General features: G+C 43.5%; 1 protein-coding gene across 2 annotated transcripts in view; it reads right to left on the bottom strand.

Moving 5' to 3' along the window:
• gabra3 (gamma-aminobutyric acid type A receptor subunit alpha3) overlaps positions 1-19,953 on the bottom strand; it is a 166,579-nt gene that overhangs the window by 9,290 nt on the left and 137,336 nt on the right. For both annotated transcript variants that reach the window (XM_034226685.1, XM_034226686.1), the window contains exons 6-9: positions 9,262-9,344; positions 8,431-8,574; positions 5,860-6,012; positions 2,723-2,928 (exon numbers count right to left, since the gene is read on the bottom strand). In XM_034226685.1, the coding sequence (XP_034082576.1) occupies positions 2,723-2,928; positions 5,860-6,012; positions 8,431-8,574; positions 9,262-9,344 (586 nt within the window). The remainder of the gene's footprint in view (positions 1-2,722; positions 2,929-5,859; positions 6,013-8,430; positions 8,575-9,261; positions 9,345-19,953) is intronic.

The raw sequence follows: 19,953 nt of genomic DNA, 5'->3' as shown, positions 1-19,953 counted from the left end.
CAAATGTTCCAAGGCAGCAATATACAATTCTACCAATCACTCAGAGGACCAACATGTCAGACTGGAAACAAACGGAACTGGAAAAAGCTGTACTGATTATGTCAAACAGTTTGTACATTAGTAGCAGAAAATAGATTTGTGGCAGTAAAATGAATACGTTTCTTTCTTTTTTGTGTGTGTCTGAGGCTGATAGAAGTAGCCTTTTATGTGCTTGCAGGATCAGAACCGCAGCTTTTAGATCAGCACTATTTACAATAAAGGAATGTTTCATCATGTTTATATTAGGGCCGGGACTTTAACGCGTTAATTAAGATTAATTAATTACACAAAAATTAACGCGTTAAAAAAATTAACGCATTTTAATCGCACTTATTTTTGCACCGCGGAACGTTTCTCACTGGATGAGTTTCAGGCGTACCGATTATACTGGAGCACCAACTAACGTTCATGACTTCAGACAACAACAAACCATAGTGAACAACAGTGGGAAATGTTGTTTTAAAAAACGGACGGATGGAAGCGTCGATAAGAGCACGGTTGTGTGCAAATTATGCAAAAAGGAATTCGCATATCACCGCAGCACATCAAGCCTCAAGTATCACCTCAATGCAAAACATATAGCAGCTAGCGTGGACGTTAGCCTCTTTTATCGCGTTCACACCAAAAAGAGCCGGTACTAAAATTAGTTCACGAGAACCTTTTTACCCCCACGAAAGTCCCTGCTAGAGAGCAGGGACTTTCGTACGGCTCTCTTGTGAGAAAAGAGCTATATTTCTGATTGGCTGGGCGGATTGCAAACCACGCCCCGTAAACTCCCAAAAAGTTTTGTGAAGCCGCCATTTTATTATCCTCGCATTAGCATTATTAGCATTAGCATTAGCCCAGCGCAGAAACGCAGAGAGACTCACTTATGGCAACACAAAATAAAACATGGGAGCGGTGGAGATGAGGAGGTGTCGGCGTTCTGGCGATTTACTCGGAAGGCTGCTGGGACTCCCAGCAGCTTCTACTGAAGCCAGTCCCCAACTCCGGGGACTTCCGGCCGGGGACTTTGGGCGGCAGTATACGCCGTGAAGTGGTTTGCTGCCTGCCAGTAAACCCAATGCAGAAGAAGAAGAAGTGACGTCAGCGGCTTCATTTGCCTAATCCACCCCCAGGTTCAAAGAGTTCTCATGAATTAAGTTCTCATGAACCTTTGTGGGAAAAGTACTGCGGTGTGAATGCGCCTAATGGTATACTAAAATCCATGTGAAAAAAATTGCTTCTCACTGTTCTTAGGTCAAATATTTATATGTGATTAAAAATGCGATTAATTTCGATTAATTAATTACAAAGCCTCTAATTAATTAGATTAATTTTTTTAATCGAGTCCCGGCCCTAGTTTATATACACAAGCATAACAGCAAATCAGGGAGACCACTGTTCTAATGTAGTTTCTATATTGCCTCTGTTCATGTGTGCCGATACATTACAGGAATACATTCATCATATTTAGAATAGATCTACAATTAGCAACTTGTCTTGCTTATATCTACCATCCTTTGATTTGATTGTTTGTACTGCTATCTTATATGGCTGTGTTTTCAAGCTCTCTCAGTAATCAGCGTGACTTTATAAACCCCACTGGTTTATAAATTGTAATTTTATGCTGTTCTTTGAGGTCTTCTTAGGTTAAGGCGAGGTTCTGCTAGGTAACTGACCTCTAAAAACATCTGGGCAGGCCATTCATTATTATTTAGGACATGTATTATATTTTTTGACAGAAGGAAAACACATTCTCTAGTCTACTTCTCAGCACTGTCAATCAAACCACAGCTACCAACACCTGATTCTGTCAATCATGCTAGCCATACGAACATAAGAAAGTAATTGATTTGTTCCTTTCAATACTAGAAAGAATGAGCCCTTTTGAAGCTATAACAGCACCAAGTGATTTAATTTTGTTCATCGCTTCTCAGTGCCCGCTCTGATACCGTTTCATGACACTTGTGAGCTTATAAAACATCATAGAAATCCTTTTAAATGTAAGCACTGAGGGACTTAAAAGGTTTTATTCATGTGTCTTCATTATAGCTTTGGAGAACGGCATCTTGTTGGACCAATGCGTCCTCCACATAAGACCCTTCCTTGAATTGAGTCAAAAGACAATTTGCACTCACGGACCTTTATGAACAACACCAACAGCCCAAAGTATTGACACAGTATTCAGCCTCAGGTAACTAACTAGTGTCTCCACAAACACTGTCTAATCAACTTGTGCAGACCAGATGTAAAGGAGCCATGTTTTGTCAGGAAGCCTCCTCTAACTAAGAGTTTACCTCTCCTTCTGCTCCCACAGTTTCGCCTTACTGTCCCTGTTCCATTTGGCTGTTAATGAATAAATAAACACTCTCTTTATAGTATTTATAGAGTACTCCAGGTTGCTTTAAGGAGGGGACTTTCTATCACTGTTTCCAAAGTGCAATTGGCCCACGTCACTTCCCGACTGTTAAATGAAGACTCACTGAGTACGTTGTTACCAGGGTTAACAAATCAAAAGACAGAACAACTTATCTGCAGAAACACAAGTGAAAAGTAACTCTGTATAACTGTTACATTTCCTTTTTTAGGATGATGCATTAGTTTGTTAATGTTGGTTCAGGAGAAAAAGTGTGGTCGTGTCATATCTATTAAATAAATTAAAAAAAACATAGAAAAGTATATATAAATAAGAATCACTCACCCTTATTTCCATGCCCTCTTTTTTCCCATCCCATGCCCAGCTGCGCTTGGTGAAGTAGTTGACTGTGGCAAACTCAATCAAGGCAGAGAAGACAAAGGCATAGCACACTGCCATGAACCAGTCCATGGCAGTGGCATAGGCCACCTTAGGGAGGGAGTTTCTAGCACTGATGCTCAGGGTGGTCATGGTTAGGACAGTGGTGACCCCTGAGGATAAAATGACAACATTAGTAAATAGAACACTTAAAGGAAAGTTAATTATTGGGTTCAGTTTTTGCAAAGGTTTTGCCATGATGCTTTCATTGTGTGTCGTGTCCAAGTAAAAGAAGCTTAAGAAAAGCTGGAATTATCCAAATTAGCTCAATTAATAAAATCTTTCTTGTGGTTCAAATGAAAATGTAACTGGACTTCAGAACTTAACATCATCTATTATGTGAAATCAGAAAATAGATATGCATGCCACTAACAAAATGCAATGGTGCGTAAACACTGTATGTATTTGTATTTTCGCTTAGCAAAAAATACCCTTAAACAATAAGTGTCTATTGAAGTTGCAAATCCAAAAACATCCACAGCAACACACAATGGATAAGAGACACCCCCTTTTTAATAGGACCCAAGTTGAAAAATGTGATAACTTTTTACAATGCTATTATCACATCATTGATATAGACGGGTAAAGGGTATAAATATTGCATATTATCTTTTGCACAGTGAATATATACATTTTGAACATCTTTGTCACGTCTGCATCTGTCAATGGCCCATGATGATAACAGTAGGCATTCAATAATAATATATACATTCCACTCAATAAGACACTTGATAATATTAGCTATTAGATGTATTGGTATTGGCAATCAGCAAAAACCTATGTGCTCTGTCTCTGCATACATTGAGTGAAAGCCTTCTGTCGTGTCGTTTATGTGCAAGGGTTGGCAACAAATATAGCTATAAAACACGAGTTTTGGCGGAAACAGACCTCCAGCTACAAAACTCATTTGACATCCCGGCCTTTACATTCAGTACATATAGTGCTGCAGGCAGGGGATGAAATGTGGGTCGGACTGTTCACCCATCCAAACACATAAAAGCAATCACTTCATCTGTTCCAACCTATCTCATCTGACAACACATAAAGTGGGCTCTGAAAATGAACGTTGTGTTTCGGAACAGGGAGGTGTACCCGTTTCACTGAGTCATGCTTGAGAAATCAGAATATGTGATGCAAAGATTGATAGTCACTTTCTTTAAAGGACAGATTTTATTTATATTCTGGTGGCGTGTTTTGCATATCTTGTCTATATTAGTTAGTAAACTATCACTTTTTGTGGTGGTTGTAAAACAAATGAGGGCATTAATAATTAAAGGTATAACTCAAAAATACAATTGTATCATTCCTTAAAAATACAATTTAAAAGGGAAAGGATAAAGGATCGTATTTGTCGATGATGGTTACACAGCAGAGCTTTATTTGAGCTGATACATGTGACTGTGTGAACGAGTAAAACAGATGTGAACACTGCTGGTAACTGTGTCCTTCACGGATAACGCTTCAATCATTCCACTGAAAAAATGACACTGATTACAGCTTCTCTCCACATGTGGAGGACAATCTAAGTGAGTTCAAGGAAAACTGTTCTTCTAGGTGTGTGTGTTATTTCCTCCATGGCATGATGGAAAATGGCCCCTATTACTCTGTATAAAGCGTGTGCTTCATTTCTTAATCTAATGCAAGTTATACAACAAACAGGGGTTAAGGGGCACTCCCGTAGATTATGCAGCACAACAACACTTGAAGGGGAAGGGCTAATTACATTTCATCTCTGAGTACGGGCAGATCTAAGCGGACTCAATGTTCCCAACGTGAATGGTGCTGGATGGACAAATTGCATCTATTATTAATCAAGGCACAAAGAGAGGATAACATGCACCTTTTTGAAAAAAAGAATAGCTTTTTCGAAAGGTTGGATTTGTTTAAATGTTCTGGTATTTTCATTAAAAAAGGGACACATTTTGTACACACACACACACACACACACACACACACACACACACACACACACACACACACACACACACACACACACACACACACACACACACACACACACACACACACACACACACACACACACACACACACACACACACACACACATATATAAGAATTAGAGTAGCCTAAGTAGTATAATTATCATAACTTGCAGTTGCTGTCTGTGACTTGAATTACTGCAATTACCAAGTGTTTTAGGGGCAATCTGTAAAAAATGGCACGTTTGATATGATGAAATATGCATAAAGGATGGGAAAAGGGAAAGTACACAAAAAAGTACACAAAAATTATAATAAGACATTATGATAAAAATAAGTAATACATGGGTAAACCAGGGATGGGAGATAAAAATGCATAAATGCATGATCTGATATTTAAAATGTGAGCTATTGTTGAAAGCTGTCTGTTCCTTATTTGAGAGATGTTACTGCGGTTAGGCTTTGTTTTTGTTTGGGAATTATTGTGCATTGGACCCTGCTTTTGTAAATTGTCAGGATATGAACCCCTGCCATTTCCTTTCCAACTCATTTATGTTGTCCACCACTGCAAACAAGTTATCTGACCCTTGTTAAGAGTCTGTGGTCGCTTTGGTGGGAATGTCTGTTTGTCGGATGCAGATTCTTTTTTAAAAGACCTAGAGCTGTATGAGCAATAAGACATCAGGCTGCTGTTGATATAGACGAGTCCAGCATCCTCTTCAAGAGATGCAACACATCGTCTATCACCTGCCACACTTTGAATTATCTTTAAATTATTCGTTTTTTGCAGCTACAGAGGGAGGAACTCAATACCTTGATAAAAAGCTTTGGAAAAACCCCAATTACTCGTTCATGCCCAAGTGCACCTTAATGCACCAAGCTATGTTTTGTGCATCGTTATGTTAATTGGAGCTTTGCAAGGGGAACCTTTTTTTCAAGCCCTCCACTTGTTTTGCAGTTTGCTGAATCATCTGATGATGTGAACAAAATGCAGCTCCGCTCATTTGTTTTTCTCCGTCTTACCTCATCATTCAAAAGCTCCAGCAACTTGTCTAAGCTGTTCAATCAATCATTTAGTGCATTTTTGTAAAAGACGGCACTCACCAAATACAGTGCGAGCAGGAACCGATTCTCTGTTTAGCCAGAAGGAGACCTGAGACAGTATGACAGTCATGATGCACGGGAGGTAGGTTTGAATCACAAAATAGCCAATTTTCCTTTTCAAATGGAAATATGTTGTCATCACTACATATTCTCCTGAGGGAGAGGAGAGAAACAAAGAAAGAGATGGAGAGAGACACAGGGTTATTATTAATACAGCTCTGCCCAGTTGGGAGGAACACAAGCTGAAATATTTAAAGTAAGATTTATTAAAGTTAGAACATTTGCATCATCCATGTAGCTCATAGGATTGTCTTCAGCCCTTTTTTTATTTGAGCTATTATAACCATATGAAAACATAGAAAGTGTTGCGCAATGTGTTACATATATTCCAAAGGTTCTTTTGATGGGCATCTTGTATTTAAAAAAATCCCATACAGTAACTGACCTTTATTTAACATCAATTTAAACCCGCATCTTTTCAACAGCAGAAGCGGGTGCGATTTGATTGGATGGAAACAACATGGCAACATGCTTAGGCTTTCATAGAGAGGATACAGAGGTCTTTTGGGAGAGCGGTTAGAGGTCACGACATACAGTAGCAGCACCTGCACTATTCATATACGAGAAAACAGAGGAGAATTTCATATCAGAGAAAAACCCTGAGTTGAGTTACAAATGTTAATAGGAAAAGGAGCCTAGAGGTTTGGAACATACGGTTGTAAAAAAAAAAGGCTGTTACACCTAAATGTCAACAAATCTCTCCGGACATCATCACAGTCAGATAAATTGAAGGGTGAGGTAGGAAATGCTGAGGTATACGCAGTTGAATGTTGGTTATAATGCTGCCTTTTTAAGGAATACTCAAAAGTCAATGCTGGAAAGGCGGCACTGGAATACTAGTTGCTTGAACCTTTGTGGAGGTCTCTCATCCTCCAGGAGCAGTTTACAACGTTTTTCCCAAGCTAATGCCAAGCCCTTCATTCTCAAAGAATCTCAAATCTTTAATTGGAGTATTCCTCTAAATGCATAGATATATTCCAATTCCGTTCTCTTTGCTGCAGATTTGAAGAACATGTGCGTGTCTCGATATTGAGCATTTCCTGGAGCTAAGATGTTATTACTGATGACGGCAATTGTTCCCTTAAGCACCAGCTGGCTTTCTCTATAATCTTTTGTAGCAAAGATATGAGAAAAACAGCCTTTTTTTATTCCCTCAGGTGTTCTTTCTTTCTGAGCAGACTCTCATCAGAGCTGAACTGGCTCAAATCCTCCCATCCCCTTGGCTCACTGCAGCCCATTCGGTTTGAACTTTAAAGAAATTAGATTTTGTTTTTCAAATCCACAAGCTGAACCCAGTTTATGAAAGAAATCATGTTGACTTCCCTTAGATTTGTTGTCGTTGTACTTGTAGCCAGAGTTGGTCCTCTCCAATTCTCTTGACTTACGGTTAAACCACATAACAGCACTGCAATAACGATGAGCTCAAGGAACAGTGTCCTCTCTAGAGTTCTACAAGTGCTGTTATTTCAACAGCTTTCAAAACACTTTCTACCTCAACAGCTTCACTACAGAGGTTAAATCTCTCAAAATGGAAAGCCAGTGTGGCTCAGTCGTCAGCTATGCACTCTTTCAGTAATTACTAACTGCCCCGCTGAAGCAACCTTTTATCTCGGCCTATAGCTTTGCAGTAATCAGTCCTTCAGCACATTTTCCTTTGCACTGTTAACTAAATCTGGATATTGATGTTAACTACTGATCTATCATTATTAGGTTTCAACTTACAACTTTTTTATAATGGCACCTTATAAACAATATAAGCACCTTGTGGTTGAACACTTACAGTATTATCAGATAATTGCTGTGAATTTCTTCTTTGTTACTATGTCAGTCCCCAGCCCACCTTGTTTTTTCCTCCCTTCATGTTCATTTTACCATAAGCTTTAAGTTTGAATTTAAAACCAAATTATGGTGGTGATCATGAGCATAGGCTGGCAGACTTTCCTTTTTAACACTGTGCTTATTGAGGTTGATTCTGGGCTATAACACAACACAGAAAGGCAAGAAGACGTTCACCTCTGGCACAACTCCTAATATTATCTTTGTGAATATGCTGAATAATCCCCAAAAACCTAGAAGTCATCATTTTCTCACTGGACCCAAATAATGCAGGCTGAATCCAAAGTGACAGACGCTGGAGAAAGTGCAGACTGTTACTTTAGGGAAACAAACAAAAAGTGCCCGTATATGTCAATAGAAAAAAGGGAGGCAATTTAATTTACCACAGATGTTACGTAAACACACAGATAAGGGTTTATTTTTCAAAGGAAGAATTTTCATCCCAAGACACACTAAGTTTGTTTTCTGCCTGCTGTATACTCCATTCAAGATAGAATGTGATGTGCCAGGATGCTTGAACATGTTGCTGCTGTCCAGTCTCTTCACACGTGTAACACACTGCAGCTGCACAAGCTTAATATGGTGTATTTGTTTTAGGACCAAACCATTGGTTGAAAACACACCAAATTAGATTTAATTTAAATTCGCTCTCTGAGCTAATAGTATGTAGCGTACCTGTGCTGGAACTGATGGTTTCTTTGCCAATGACATATCCCAGTAAGTCATACTGGTTGAGCCTGGAGCCGTCCTCTGCCACAGACACAGACCTCTCGTCTCCCTGAGTCCACAGGTAGATCACCTCATTATTGGTGTAAGCATCTGTGCGACACAGAGATCACTTATCAGCACAAAATAACGGCAAAACATTATGACATTCCAACCCAATGTAATATCTATGTTGAACCAGGAGAACGTCAATATACTATGTATTTTAACTATAGAGTGCAACAAATGGATTAAGCTATACATTTATATTTAGGATTGTAATGAAGGAATTAATTAAACTTAAAATAATAGCTATGATGTAAATATATATATTTATCCTTTTTGACATGGTTATGTTGTGTTCTTGGTTTAATTAAATTGGAAGTTGCACCAAATTATTTTATGTAATTCAGATGCAATTAGCCTACATAAAAGGCCTCAAATTGGAAGTACTGTGTGGGCTGTCTTTCACTCAATTCTGCAATCTCGCCTTTCACCAAGGCCGAGGTCGGGGATCTTGGGCTTAAAAAGGTTGGTGACCACTGCTGTAGACTCTTGGGAATTGTTCTAAGGAAGTTATCAAGGGGAATCAGGCTTCTAGCCAGTGCTTGACTTTAACTGTATTGTGAGAAGAAAAACTTCCCTTAGTAGTGTATTCCTAATGGTGAGTGCACTTTAATCCTCTGAAGTGTTTTCAGGACAGCAAAGGCTCCTAACGCCTGCAGAGAACAATCACTATTGTTTCCGCAGTGCAATTTTATATCAAAGTCTGTTTTGATGTGACCATCTGGACTGACTTACAACTTCCGAATTTCAGAGGACAGGCATGTGCATCCATGGGGAAATCCTCCAGGTGCATGGGGCACTCGGCATGGATGGTCAACCTGAGGGGACACGGGGGGTGGTATGGTTACAAACACATCATGACAGAAGTCACCATAAACAAAACGGTGCATTTTCATACACCAAAATTCCATGTCAGACATGATCTTTATGTGCCCCTTCTTCCTGAAGAAGAAAGTCAATGACTCAATTGTTTTTCTTCCGGGTCCGGTGTCTATGGAAGTCCAATGCCCAGGTCTGTCCGCCAGGACTTCCCCCTGGTGATGACCATGATGGCAGAGCCCCTGTGTCTATGGAAGGGCTCTTTGGATCAATTTCCTTGGTCACGTGGATGAGGAGTAGTCGCAGCTTGGCGTATGCTGTTTCTTGCTCATCCTCAGAGGACAGAACACTATCCCACACTCGCCGCCCGCTGTAACTCCAGTAAAGGAAGCAGCAGGTGGGCGTGCGCACGTGAGTGGAATAAACCGCAGAAAGTGCTGTCAAAGCACTGTGCGGGTTCAAAAGACGCTATTGCCGGCGTGCTGTTGTCAGAAAACACACCTTGCCTGGTGTAATAGCTCCGATTAATGCATTTCACCGTTGAATGTGAAACACAGCATTAATACGAAGGCGCGTGGCCCTGTGAGAGTGGCCACGGTGCGTTCAAGGACCTCCGCAGAAGAACGGTGGGTTACGTATTGTAACCCTAGTTCTAGAGTGATGTGTTAGTGAAAAATACATTCAGTAAAAACAATTGCATTCATCCCAGAGTAAGAGTCATCTCTCTCCAGAATTCCACATTTCCCCATAATGTCGGTTTCAAAGAGACGGCATTATGACTTGTGTTCAAGGACCTCAGTAGAACATCGGACTTTCTGTGTCAGGCCCCCATGGGCCAAACTTCCTTTTATGGAAGGTTTGGCAGCGGAGTAGGCCACCAGAGAGTACTACAGCTTCTTAGCTGCGGCTCCACAGCTGCTTGCATGTCCCCTAACACAGTTTTATGGGGAATGGAAGCTCAGCTGTGTTGACAGAGTGGATGGACAGGACACTGAGACTGGGTTACTCACTCCAGTTTTGCAGCGTCCCTCCTCCATTCAGGGGCATCCATCCATCCATCTTCTCCCGCTTATCCGTGGTCGGGTCGCGGGGGTAGCAGTTCCAGCAGAGAGCCCCAAACGTTCTTTTCCTTGGCCACATCAACCAGCTCTGACTGGGGGATCCCAAGGCGCTCCCAGGTCAGCGAAGAGATATAATCCCTCCACCTGGTCCTAGGTCTACCCCTTGGTCTCTTCCCAGCTGGACGTGCCTGGAACACCTCCCTATAGGGAGGTGCCCAGGTGGCATCCTTACTAGGTGCCCGAACCACCTCAACTGGCTCCTTTCGACGCGAAGGAGGAGCGGTTCAACTCCGAGTCCCTCCCGGATCACTGAACTTTTCACCTTATCCCTAAGGGAGACACCAGCCACCCTGCGGAGAAAACCCATCTCGGCCGCTTGTATCCGCGATCTCGTTCTTTTGGTTCTTCTGGCTCAGCTCTCTTTTCGTCACAACAGTGCGGTAAAGCGACTGCAGTACCGCTCCCGCTGCTCTGATTCTCCAGCCCATCTCACGCTCCATTGTTCCCTCACTCGAGAACAAGACCCCGAGATACTTGAACTCCTTCACTTGGGGTAAGGACTCATTCCCTACTTGGAGTGGACAGTCCATCGGTTTCCTGCTGAGAACCATAGCCTCAGATTTGGAGGTGCTGATCCTCATCCCAGCTGCTTCACACTCGGTTGAGAACCGATCCAGTGAGTGCTGAAGGTTGCAGACCGATGAAGCCATTAGAACCACATCATCTGCAAAAAGCAGTGGTGCAATCCTTAGCCCACCGAAATGCAGACCCCCTCCCCCACGACTACGCCTCAAAATCCGATCCATGTATATTGTAAACAGGATTGGTGACAACGCGCAGCCCTGGCGGAGGGCAACCCTCACCGGAAATGGGTCCGACTTACTGCAGAGGACCCGGACACAGCTCTCGCTTTGGAAGTACAGAGATTGGATGGCCCTGAGTAGAGACACCCTCACCCCATACTCCTGCAGCACCTCCCACAGTAACTCCCTGGGAACTCGGTCATAGGCCTTCTCCAAGTCTACAAAACACATGTAGACCGGATAAGCGTACTCCCAGGCCCCCTCCAGGATCCTTGCGAGAGTAAAAAGCTGATCCGTCGTTCCACGACCAGGACGGAATCCGCATTGTTCCTCCTCAATCTGAGGTTCGACAATCGGCCTGACCCTCCTTTCGAGAACCTTAGAGTAAACTTTCCCGGGGAGGCTGAGTAGTGTGATGCCTCTGTAATTGGCACACACCCTCTGATCCCTCTTTTTGAAAAGGGGAACCACCACCCCGGTCTGCCACTCCTTCGGTACTGTTTCCGACTTCCACGCAACGTTGATGAGACGTGTCAACCATGATAGTCCCTCAACACCCAGAGCCTTCAGCATTTCTGGGTGGATCTCATCCTTTGCCACTGTGAATTTGCATTCAGGGTCATACGAGAGGCAAATCTATCATCCTAGGAGGAGATAGGTTTCCTTTCAACAGAAATTCAGGCCCTGTTGCAAGAACGGTGGGTTACGTATTGTAACCCTAGTTCTAGAGTGATAATGTGTGAAAAATGTATTCAATAAAAACGATTGCATTTATCCCAGAGTAAGAGTCATCTCTCTCCACATTTCCCCACAATGTCTCGTTGAAATCAGCAAGATCCGTTTCATACGATGTTAATTGGGCACCCATTATGAGACACAATTCCCCACTCGCCGCCCCAGTTGTAACTCCAGTAAAGGAGGCAGCCAGTGGGCGCGTGCGCGCATGTGAGTGTGATTAACCGCACGAAGTGCTGTCAAAGCGCTATGCGGGTGCTGGGACATTATGGCCGGCGTGTTGTTGTCAGAAAACACACCTCGCCTAGTGTAATAGCTCCGATTGATGCATTTCACCGTCTGTGTGAAGACGGCACTATGACGGGGTGCGCGCCCCCCCCCGAGAGTGTGCCGCGGTGCGTTCAAGGACCTCCGTCGAAAATCGGCCCTTTCTGTGTCAGCCCCCCATGAGCCAACCTTCCTTTTATGGAAGGTTTGGCGGCGGAGTGGGCCACCAGAGAGTGCTACTGCTTCTTAGCTGCGACTCCACAGCTGCTTGCAGGTCCCCTAACACAGTTTTATGGGGAATGGAAGCTCAGCTGTGTACTGACAGAATGGATGGACAGGACACTGAAACTGGGGTACTCTCTCCAGTTTTGCAGCGTACCTCCTCCATTCAGGCAAATCTATCATCCCAGGAGGAGATTCAGGCCCTGTTGCAAAAACAGGCTGTGTCTGTTGTGCACTCTCAGGACAGAGAAAAGGGGCATTACTCCATGTACTTCCTGGTTCCCAAGAAGACAGGAGAACTCAGACGCATTCTGGATCTTCGCAGCCTGAATCAGCACATTACCGGCTGTAAACCAATTACTGGAACTACGGCAGCCGGGCGATTGGTTCACAATCATCGACCTCGAAAATTGCTCCAAACCACAGAAAGTAGTTGCGTTTTGCCTTCCAGGGGGTAGCCTACGAGTCCAGACTATCGTTTGGCTACTCCCTATCCCCAAGCACGTTCAGCAAATGTGTGACCACAGCGCTTCAGCCGCTTCGCGACCATGGCATGAGGGTTTTCTAATGCGACCTCATAGTCATGGCCAGGTCCAGGGAAGGTGCAAACACAGCCCAATTGATCCAAGTGGATTGCGGTCAATTGGAAGAAGAGCAGTCCCATACCTCACCAGCAGGTTGAGTATCTGGGGCTTTCGCTCGATGCAGGCAGACTACGTGCCACCCTGTCAGAGAGCAGACAGGCATCCCTGCTTCAGGCAGTTTGCAGACTGCGACAGGGGGCAACAGTGACAGCTTTGACCATCATGCAGACTCTGGGTCTCATGGCGGCTGCTCACCTCGTGGTACCGCTGGGGTTACTGCATATGCGTCGCCTGCAGAGGTGGTTTGCCGGCCTTCGTTTAGATCCCAAGAGGCACAAACGACGTCTGGTGACCCCCCCCCCCCCCCCCTCCTCAGTGGAGAGCAACCTCTGATACTGGGGGTCCCCAAAGCATCTGCGGAGGGGAACTCCACTGGGGCGGGTGACCTCCTATATCACGGCATCCGTGACAGTTGCTTCACCCTGAGGTGGTGAAGCAGATCTGGGCAGTTCGGGAAAGCGGAGGTGGCCTGTTTGCCAACCAGTGCAACAGCCACTGTACCCTATGGTTTTCCCTGGCTCGGCAGGACAATCCACTAGGGGTGTAACGGTATCCGTATTCGTCCCGTATCGTCACGGTTCAGACGTCACGGTTCGGCACACGCAGTCACACGACGAATACGCCTTTTTTTTTTACAAGTGGGAAACAAGTCTGTCATCCACTACACTATATATAATCCAGGGGGCGGTATTGCGCCTAAAAGCTGTTTGCCAGCCGCCCTTAAACAACAAATGAAGAACAAGAAGAAACACAACAACAAAACGAACAAAATACAAGAAGAAGAAAAGTTAGTATGGCGATTTCAGATAACACACAGTAGCTAGAACCCACCTGCTTCTTTTAAATCAGCTGTGTGGGAACATTTCGGGTTCCCTGTGGACTACAATAACGATTAAGTGTGCGAGTGGTGGATCGGACGAGGACGGTGTGTCGCCGTTGTTCTACAGTGGTGCGGTATGCTAATGGTAACACACGCCAAACATGCTAAATCATATCAGAAGGCATCACCCAGATTTGTCAATCACCGGAGCCCGGCAAAAGACAACAGCCGTTTAACAGCTGATCCCCGCTGTTTTTAAGAAGCCAAGAGACATGAGAGCCGAGAGACCAAAATAAATAACGGAAGCTTTTGGCATATGTTTTTCAACGACTTTGCACTCTTGAAACACTTTCTTATTATTTATGATGTCATATTTTCAAGACATTCTTTTTAGTTTTACAGCTTGATGAAACCTTTTTGTTTGACATCAGCCATTATAGATAATATGGCCATCTGAGTGTACTGTGTATGGTTTGTTTTTAACTGTTTAATACAGTTAATTATTCAAAATGTCAGAGTTCTTTATTTTTAAACTGAAACTTGCACTACTGTTCAAACATAAATAACAACAAACCTGGAATTATGCATTTGGGACTTTTTTTTGCTTTTTCTTGTTTTACCGAACCGTACCGAACCGTGACCTCCAAACCGAGGTACGAACCGAACCGTGACTTCTGTGAACCGTTACACCCCTACAATCCACCCTTGGGGGTGAATGTGTTTGTACACGAGCCATGGCCAAGAAAGCTGCTCCACGCCTTTCCACCGCTGCGTCTCATTCTCCCCCTCCTGGAGAGGGTGAGACGAGAACGATTGTCAGTCATTCTATTAGCCCCAGTTCGCAGCTCGGCGCCGTGGTACGTAGAGGTGACACAGATGATGGTGGGCCAGCCCTGGGCGGTTCCTCAGGTCTGGGGGACGTTGTCTCAGGAAGCAGGTGCAATAGGGGCATTACCCACTCTGGGCCAACCTCTCCAGGCTTGGCTTCTGAGAGGGACAGGCTGAGATGGGAGGGACTGTCTGACAAAGTTATTCAGACTATCCAGGCAGCAAGAACAGGATCCACCACAGCCTGTTAAAGGACGAAGTGGTTGGGATTCCAGCGGTGGTGTGAAGAAAGGAGTGTAGAGCCTCTATCATGTACGTTGGGCTCTATTCTGTCCTATTTACCGATACTGGTGGACAGGGGTCTTGCTTATTCCACAATTAAGGTGTATGCAGCAGCCATCTCGTCCTGCCATGAGGGATTGGGGAGGCAGGTCAGCCTTTAGTCAACCACTTATGGCGCGTTTGCAGGGGGTCAGGAAACAGCGCCCAGTGGTGCATGTCTCCACCCCGCAATGGGATCGAGGCTCTGGTCACAGAACCATTTGAGCCTCTGGAGCGCTCCTCCCTGAAGGCACTATCATTGAAAACGGCTTTGCTGTTTGCCTTGACTTCGGCCAAGAGAGTGTGCGAGCTGACCGCTCTGTCGGTGCACCGAGTTGCCTTTTGATTCGGAGTGACTGTAGCGGGGCGACACTCAGACCGAACCCCTACTTTGTTCCCAAGAACCTAAGGAGTTTGTTCAGGTCGAGGGCTATACAGTTAGACAGTTAGTCTTCCACGCCATATTGGGGACAGGGAGGGTAAATTGCACCTCCTCTGCCCGGTGCGTGCGCTGGCATGTTATGTATGGCGCACGGCTTCCATTAGAGGCACTGAACACCTGTTTGTGTGCTTTTGGGATGGTTTGGCCCGTAAAACAGTACACACACATTACCCGTATGTGCGCTCATCAGCTGGAAGTGTCTGCAGGGACCGAGAAAGCGACTGATTTCAGGCCGGTAAAGAGCGTCTGTGAGTCGGCGTGAGAACGGTGGATTCGTCGCCGAAGAGCGGAGCATTTTACCGGAGAAAGAGAGGCTTTCCTGCACTTCGGAACAGAGTAAGGACGTGCCAAGAGGGAACCCAAAGGAGGCTAACGTAGCTGCTAACAGCAGCTAACTGGAGTTAGCGTCAAACTCACGGTAACCAAACAACCATGCCGCCGAGAGGAGAGGACAACGTCAGCCTGTCAAAGGTGCGTGAACTGTTAAAACAACAACAGGATGCATACGGGCAGCTACTAACGCAGCAAGAAAACAATTTTAAAAGTTTCATCCAAATCTTGGTTGATTCCACCAACAAGAGAATAGATGATATGAATAGGGAGGCTCAGGACCTTAAGAACAGTCTACAGTTCTCCCAAAAAGAAGTGGATGAATTAAAAGAGACTTGTAAGGAGTTGAAGAAGAAGAGCCAAGAAGCACGCACATACATTAGTACTGTGCGTGAATCTGTTATGACAATGAGTGGAAAATCAGACTATCTAGAGGGCCAATCGAAACGCAAAAACTTCATTATTGATGGAATCCCAGAGTCTCCAGGGGAGAGTTGGGAGGAATCGGAGTACAAGGTCCGGGAGCTGCTCAGAACAGAACTACAGATGGATGAGGAGAGGATCGAGGTGGAAAGGGCACATCGAATGGGAAACGGCAGGGGCGCAGACAAGCCTAGGCAGATTGTTGTGAAGTTTCTGCGTTTCAAGGAAAAGACGGCTGTGATGGGGAGACGAAACAGGTTGAAAGGAACGAACATCTTCCTCAACGAGGATTATCCTGAAGCGGTACGCCAGAAGAGAAAGGAACTCATCCCTGCCATGAAGGCCGAAAGGAGCAAAGGGAACATTGCTTACATTAGGATTGACAGACTAATTGTTCATCCTCCGCAAACCCCCACCCATCCCCCGATCCCCCCCTCCCAAAGGCTGAGAGAACGGACTCACGCCACTCATCTCAGAGGACTGAGAAAAGGGACTAAAGAGACAGAAGGGGTTCGTAGCTTGGTGCATGCATATACACACGCACACACAAGGGATGCACACATACACACACACAAACATGCACTTTAGCATCAGAACTGTAATGGACATTGTGCTTAATTTTCTGTTAGTCTATCTCTATTTATGTCAGTGAATGCTAAACTACCTAAGAAAGGGCTAAAGATCGCTCACTTGAATATCTGCAGCCTTAGAAATAAGGTTCAGTGTGTTCAGGATATGTTGATATCAAATAATATTCATATTTTGGCCATCTCTGAAACTCACTTAGATGACTCGTTTGAGGACGGTGCAATATCAATACAGGGGTACAATTTTTACAGAAAGGATAGAAACTGCAATGGGGGAGGAGTGGCTTTTTATGTACAAAGTCACATTCCTGTGAAGTATAGGGAGGATTTGATGTTAAGTGAGGTAGAGATGGTATGGCTGCAGGTTCACCTGCCCCATTTAAAACCTATGTTGCTGGGATGTTGCTATACACCAAGCTCTGATAGTAATTATCTAGATAAATTGTGTGAAATGATTGAGAAGGCATGTGATGAAAACAGGGAGATATATTTATTGGGTGACGTGAATATTGACTTTCTGTCATCAGACTGTTCATTGAAAAACAAATTGTTGACGGTAACAAGTGCATGTAACCTACATCAGATGATCAATCAACCAACCAGGGTAATTACCAATAGCTCTGGAGTAACATCATCCAAATGCATTGATCACATATACACAAACGCAAGTGAACTGTGCTCAAAAGCGGTATCAGTACCAATTGGCTTCAGCGATCATAACCTTGTAGCAATATGTAGGAAAGCCAAAGTCCCAAAAGCAGGACCGAAAATAGTGCTGAAGAGATCATATAAAGGGTTTTGCTGTGATTCATATGTGGAGGATGTTAGTCTAATGTATGTTGGTCTAATGTTTTTAAAGAGAGTGACACAAATGCGGCACTGGATGTTTTCATGAAATTGTTGTTACCAGTGATGGATAAACATGCACCTGTTAAGAAGTTAACCGTTAAAACAGTAAAGGCACCATGGATTGACGAGGAGCTAAAGAAATGTATGGCTGATAGAGACAGAACAAAAAGGGCAGCAATGAATTCCGGCAATCATTCTGAGTGGCAGTTATATTGCAAAATAAGAAATAATGTGACAAAACTAAACAGAAAGAAGAAGAAAATGTATTATGAGATTAAGATAAATGATATAAAGCCTGATGGAAAAAAGCTCTGGGGTACCTTGAATACCATCATGGGTAGGAAAAACAACTCAACACCATCCTTTATAGAATCAGAGGGGGCATACATCACTAGGCCACTAGATATTGCCATTTATTTTATTAACTATTTCATTGATAAAGTGGAGAAGCTAAGGCAGGGAATGCCAAAATCTAGCTGCGAGTCGTCCTATGTTAATATTAGAGAACGTATTATGAAAAATAAAAATTGCACCTTTGAGCTGGGTAAAGTTAGGACAGAAGAGGTGGAAAAGTTATTGTTGGCAATCAATAATGATAAACCACCAGGTATTGATAACTTAGACGGTCAGCTATTACAGAATGTAGCCAAGTTCATTGCTGCACCCATCTGTCATATTTTTAACATGAGTCTGGAAGGTACATGCCCACAAATCTGGAAAGTAGCTAAAGTTATTCCACTCCCTAAAAATGCAAAGAATGCCTTCACTGGCTCTAACAGCAGACCAATAAGCCTGTCACCTGTTCTAAACAAACTACTAGAAAAAATTGTATTCAATCAAATACCATGCTATTTTTCTGTTAACAGTCTGATGAGTGAGTATCAACATGCGTATAGAGAGGGTCACTCAACAGCCACAGCATTAACACAAATGACAGATCAATGGATGAAAGAGATTGATGTGAAGAAAATGGTGGGAGCAGTACTATTAGATTATAGCGCTGCCTTTGATTTGATAGACCATAGAATTTTACTTGACAAATTGGAGTGCTATGGTTTTGCCCCAAAGGCGATATCATGGCTAGAAAGCTATCTATATAACAGAACTCAAAGTGTATACTTTAATGGCAGTATCTCTAGTGCTAGATGTGACAAGTGGAATTCCACAAGGAAGTTCACTAGGTCCTTTACTCTTCTCAATCTTTATAAATGATTTTCCATTAGCACAAGTCTCTATGTACTCGGATGACACGACAATATATACACAGGCTCCCACAATCGGTGAGATAACTGATATTCTGAACAAAGAACTGAAAACAGTAATGGAATGGGTGACCAGCAACAAATTAGTGCTCAACATTAAAAAAACAAAAAGTATTGTATTTGGCACAAATTACGTACTAAGGTCTAAACCGCAGTTGAATCTGATGCTGAATAATGTAGAGGTTGAGCAGGTGGAGGAAACAAAGCTCCTGGGACTCATCCTAGTGAACAATTTATCATGGACGAAACACATAGTCAGTGGTGGCAAAGATGGGGAGGAATATATCTGTCATCAAGAGGTGCTCAGTGTTTTTACCACCACAACTGACAAAACAAGTCATTGAGACTCTAGTAGTCCTATCACAACTGGACTACTGCTCAATGATCTGGTCAGGGGCAAACAAGAGGGACCTGGGAAAGCTGCAACTGGTTCAAAACAGAGCAGCTCGGCTTGCCCTTAGGTGTACACCAAGACATAATGTAAACAAAATGCATGTCAAGCTCTCCTGGACATTAGTCACGGAGAGGCTGATGGTATCACTCCTTGTCTTTTTGAGAAACATAAATGAGCTGAAACATCTAACCTGTCTATATAAGCAACTTACACCTAGCTCTAAAATCCATACATATAACACGAGACATGCCACAAGAGGTTGCTATCAAATCCCTAAAGCCAAAACAGAGTCTATGAAGAGCACAGTGCTGTATAGAGCCATGGCTGCATGGAACACACTGCCAGATCAGATTTCTAAAGAAACAACTAAAGCAAGCTTCAAAAGACGATTGAAGAGGCATCTAGAAGCCCAACGATTGTAAATTACACAAGCGGCAGACAGGTTATGGTAAACATACAGCAGCACACCGATTCATATAGGTTTTTTAAACACATATATGGTACTTTCGCTAACATAGACACACACACAGCCTTTCACAGTTATGATGAGGATTGTATTTGTTTAGTTTGTTTTTACTCTAAAAGAAGCGAAGGGAGACATTTAAAATCACTATTATTAT

The sequence above is a fragment of the Gymnodraco acuticeps genome, unplaced genomic scaffold (genome assembly GCF_902827175.1).
Source record: "Gymnodraco acuticeps unplaced genomic scaffold, fGymAcu1.1, whole genome shotgun sequence".
In the NCBI taxonomy this organism is placed as follows: Eukaryota; Metazoa; Chordata; class Actinopteri; order Perciformes; family Bathydraconidae; genus Gymnodraco; species Gymnodraco acuticeps.
Note: the sequence above shows the minus strand (reverse complement) of the source record. Positions and strands in the feature narration are given on the sequence as shown.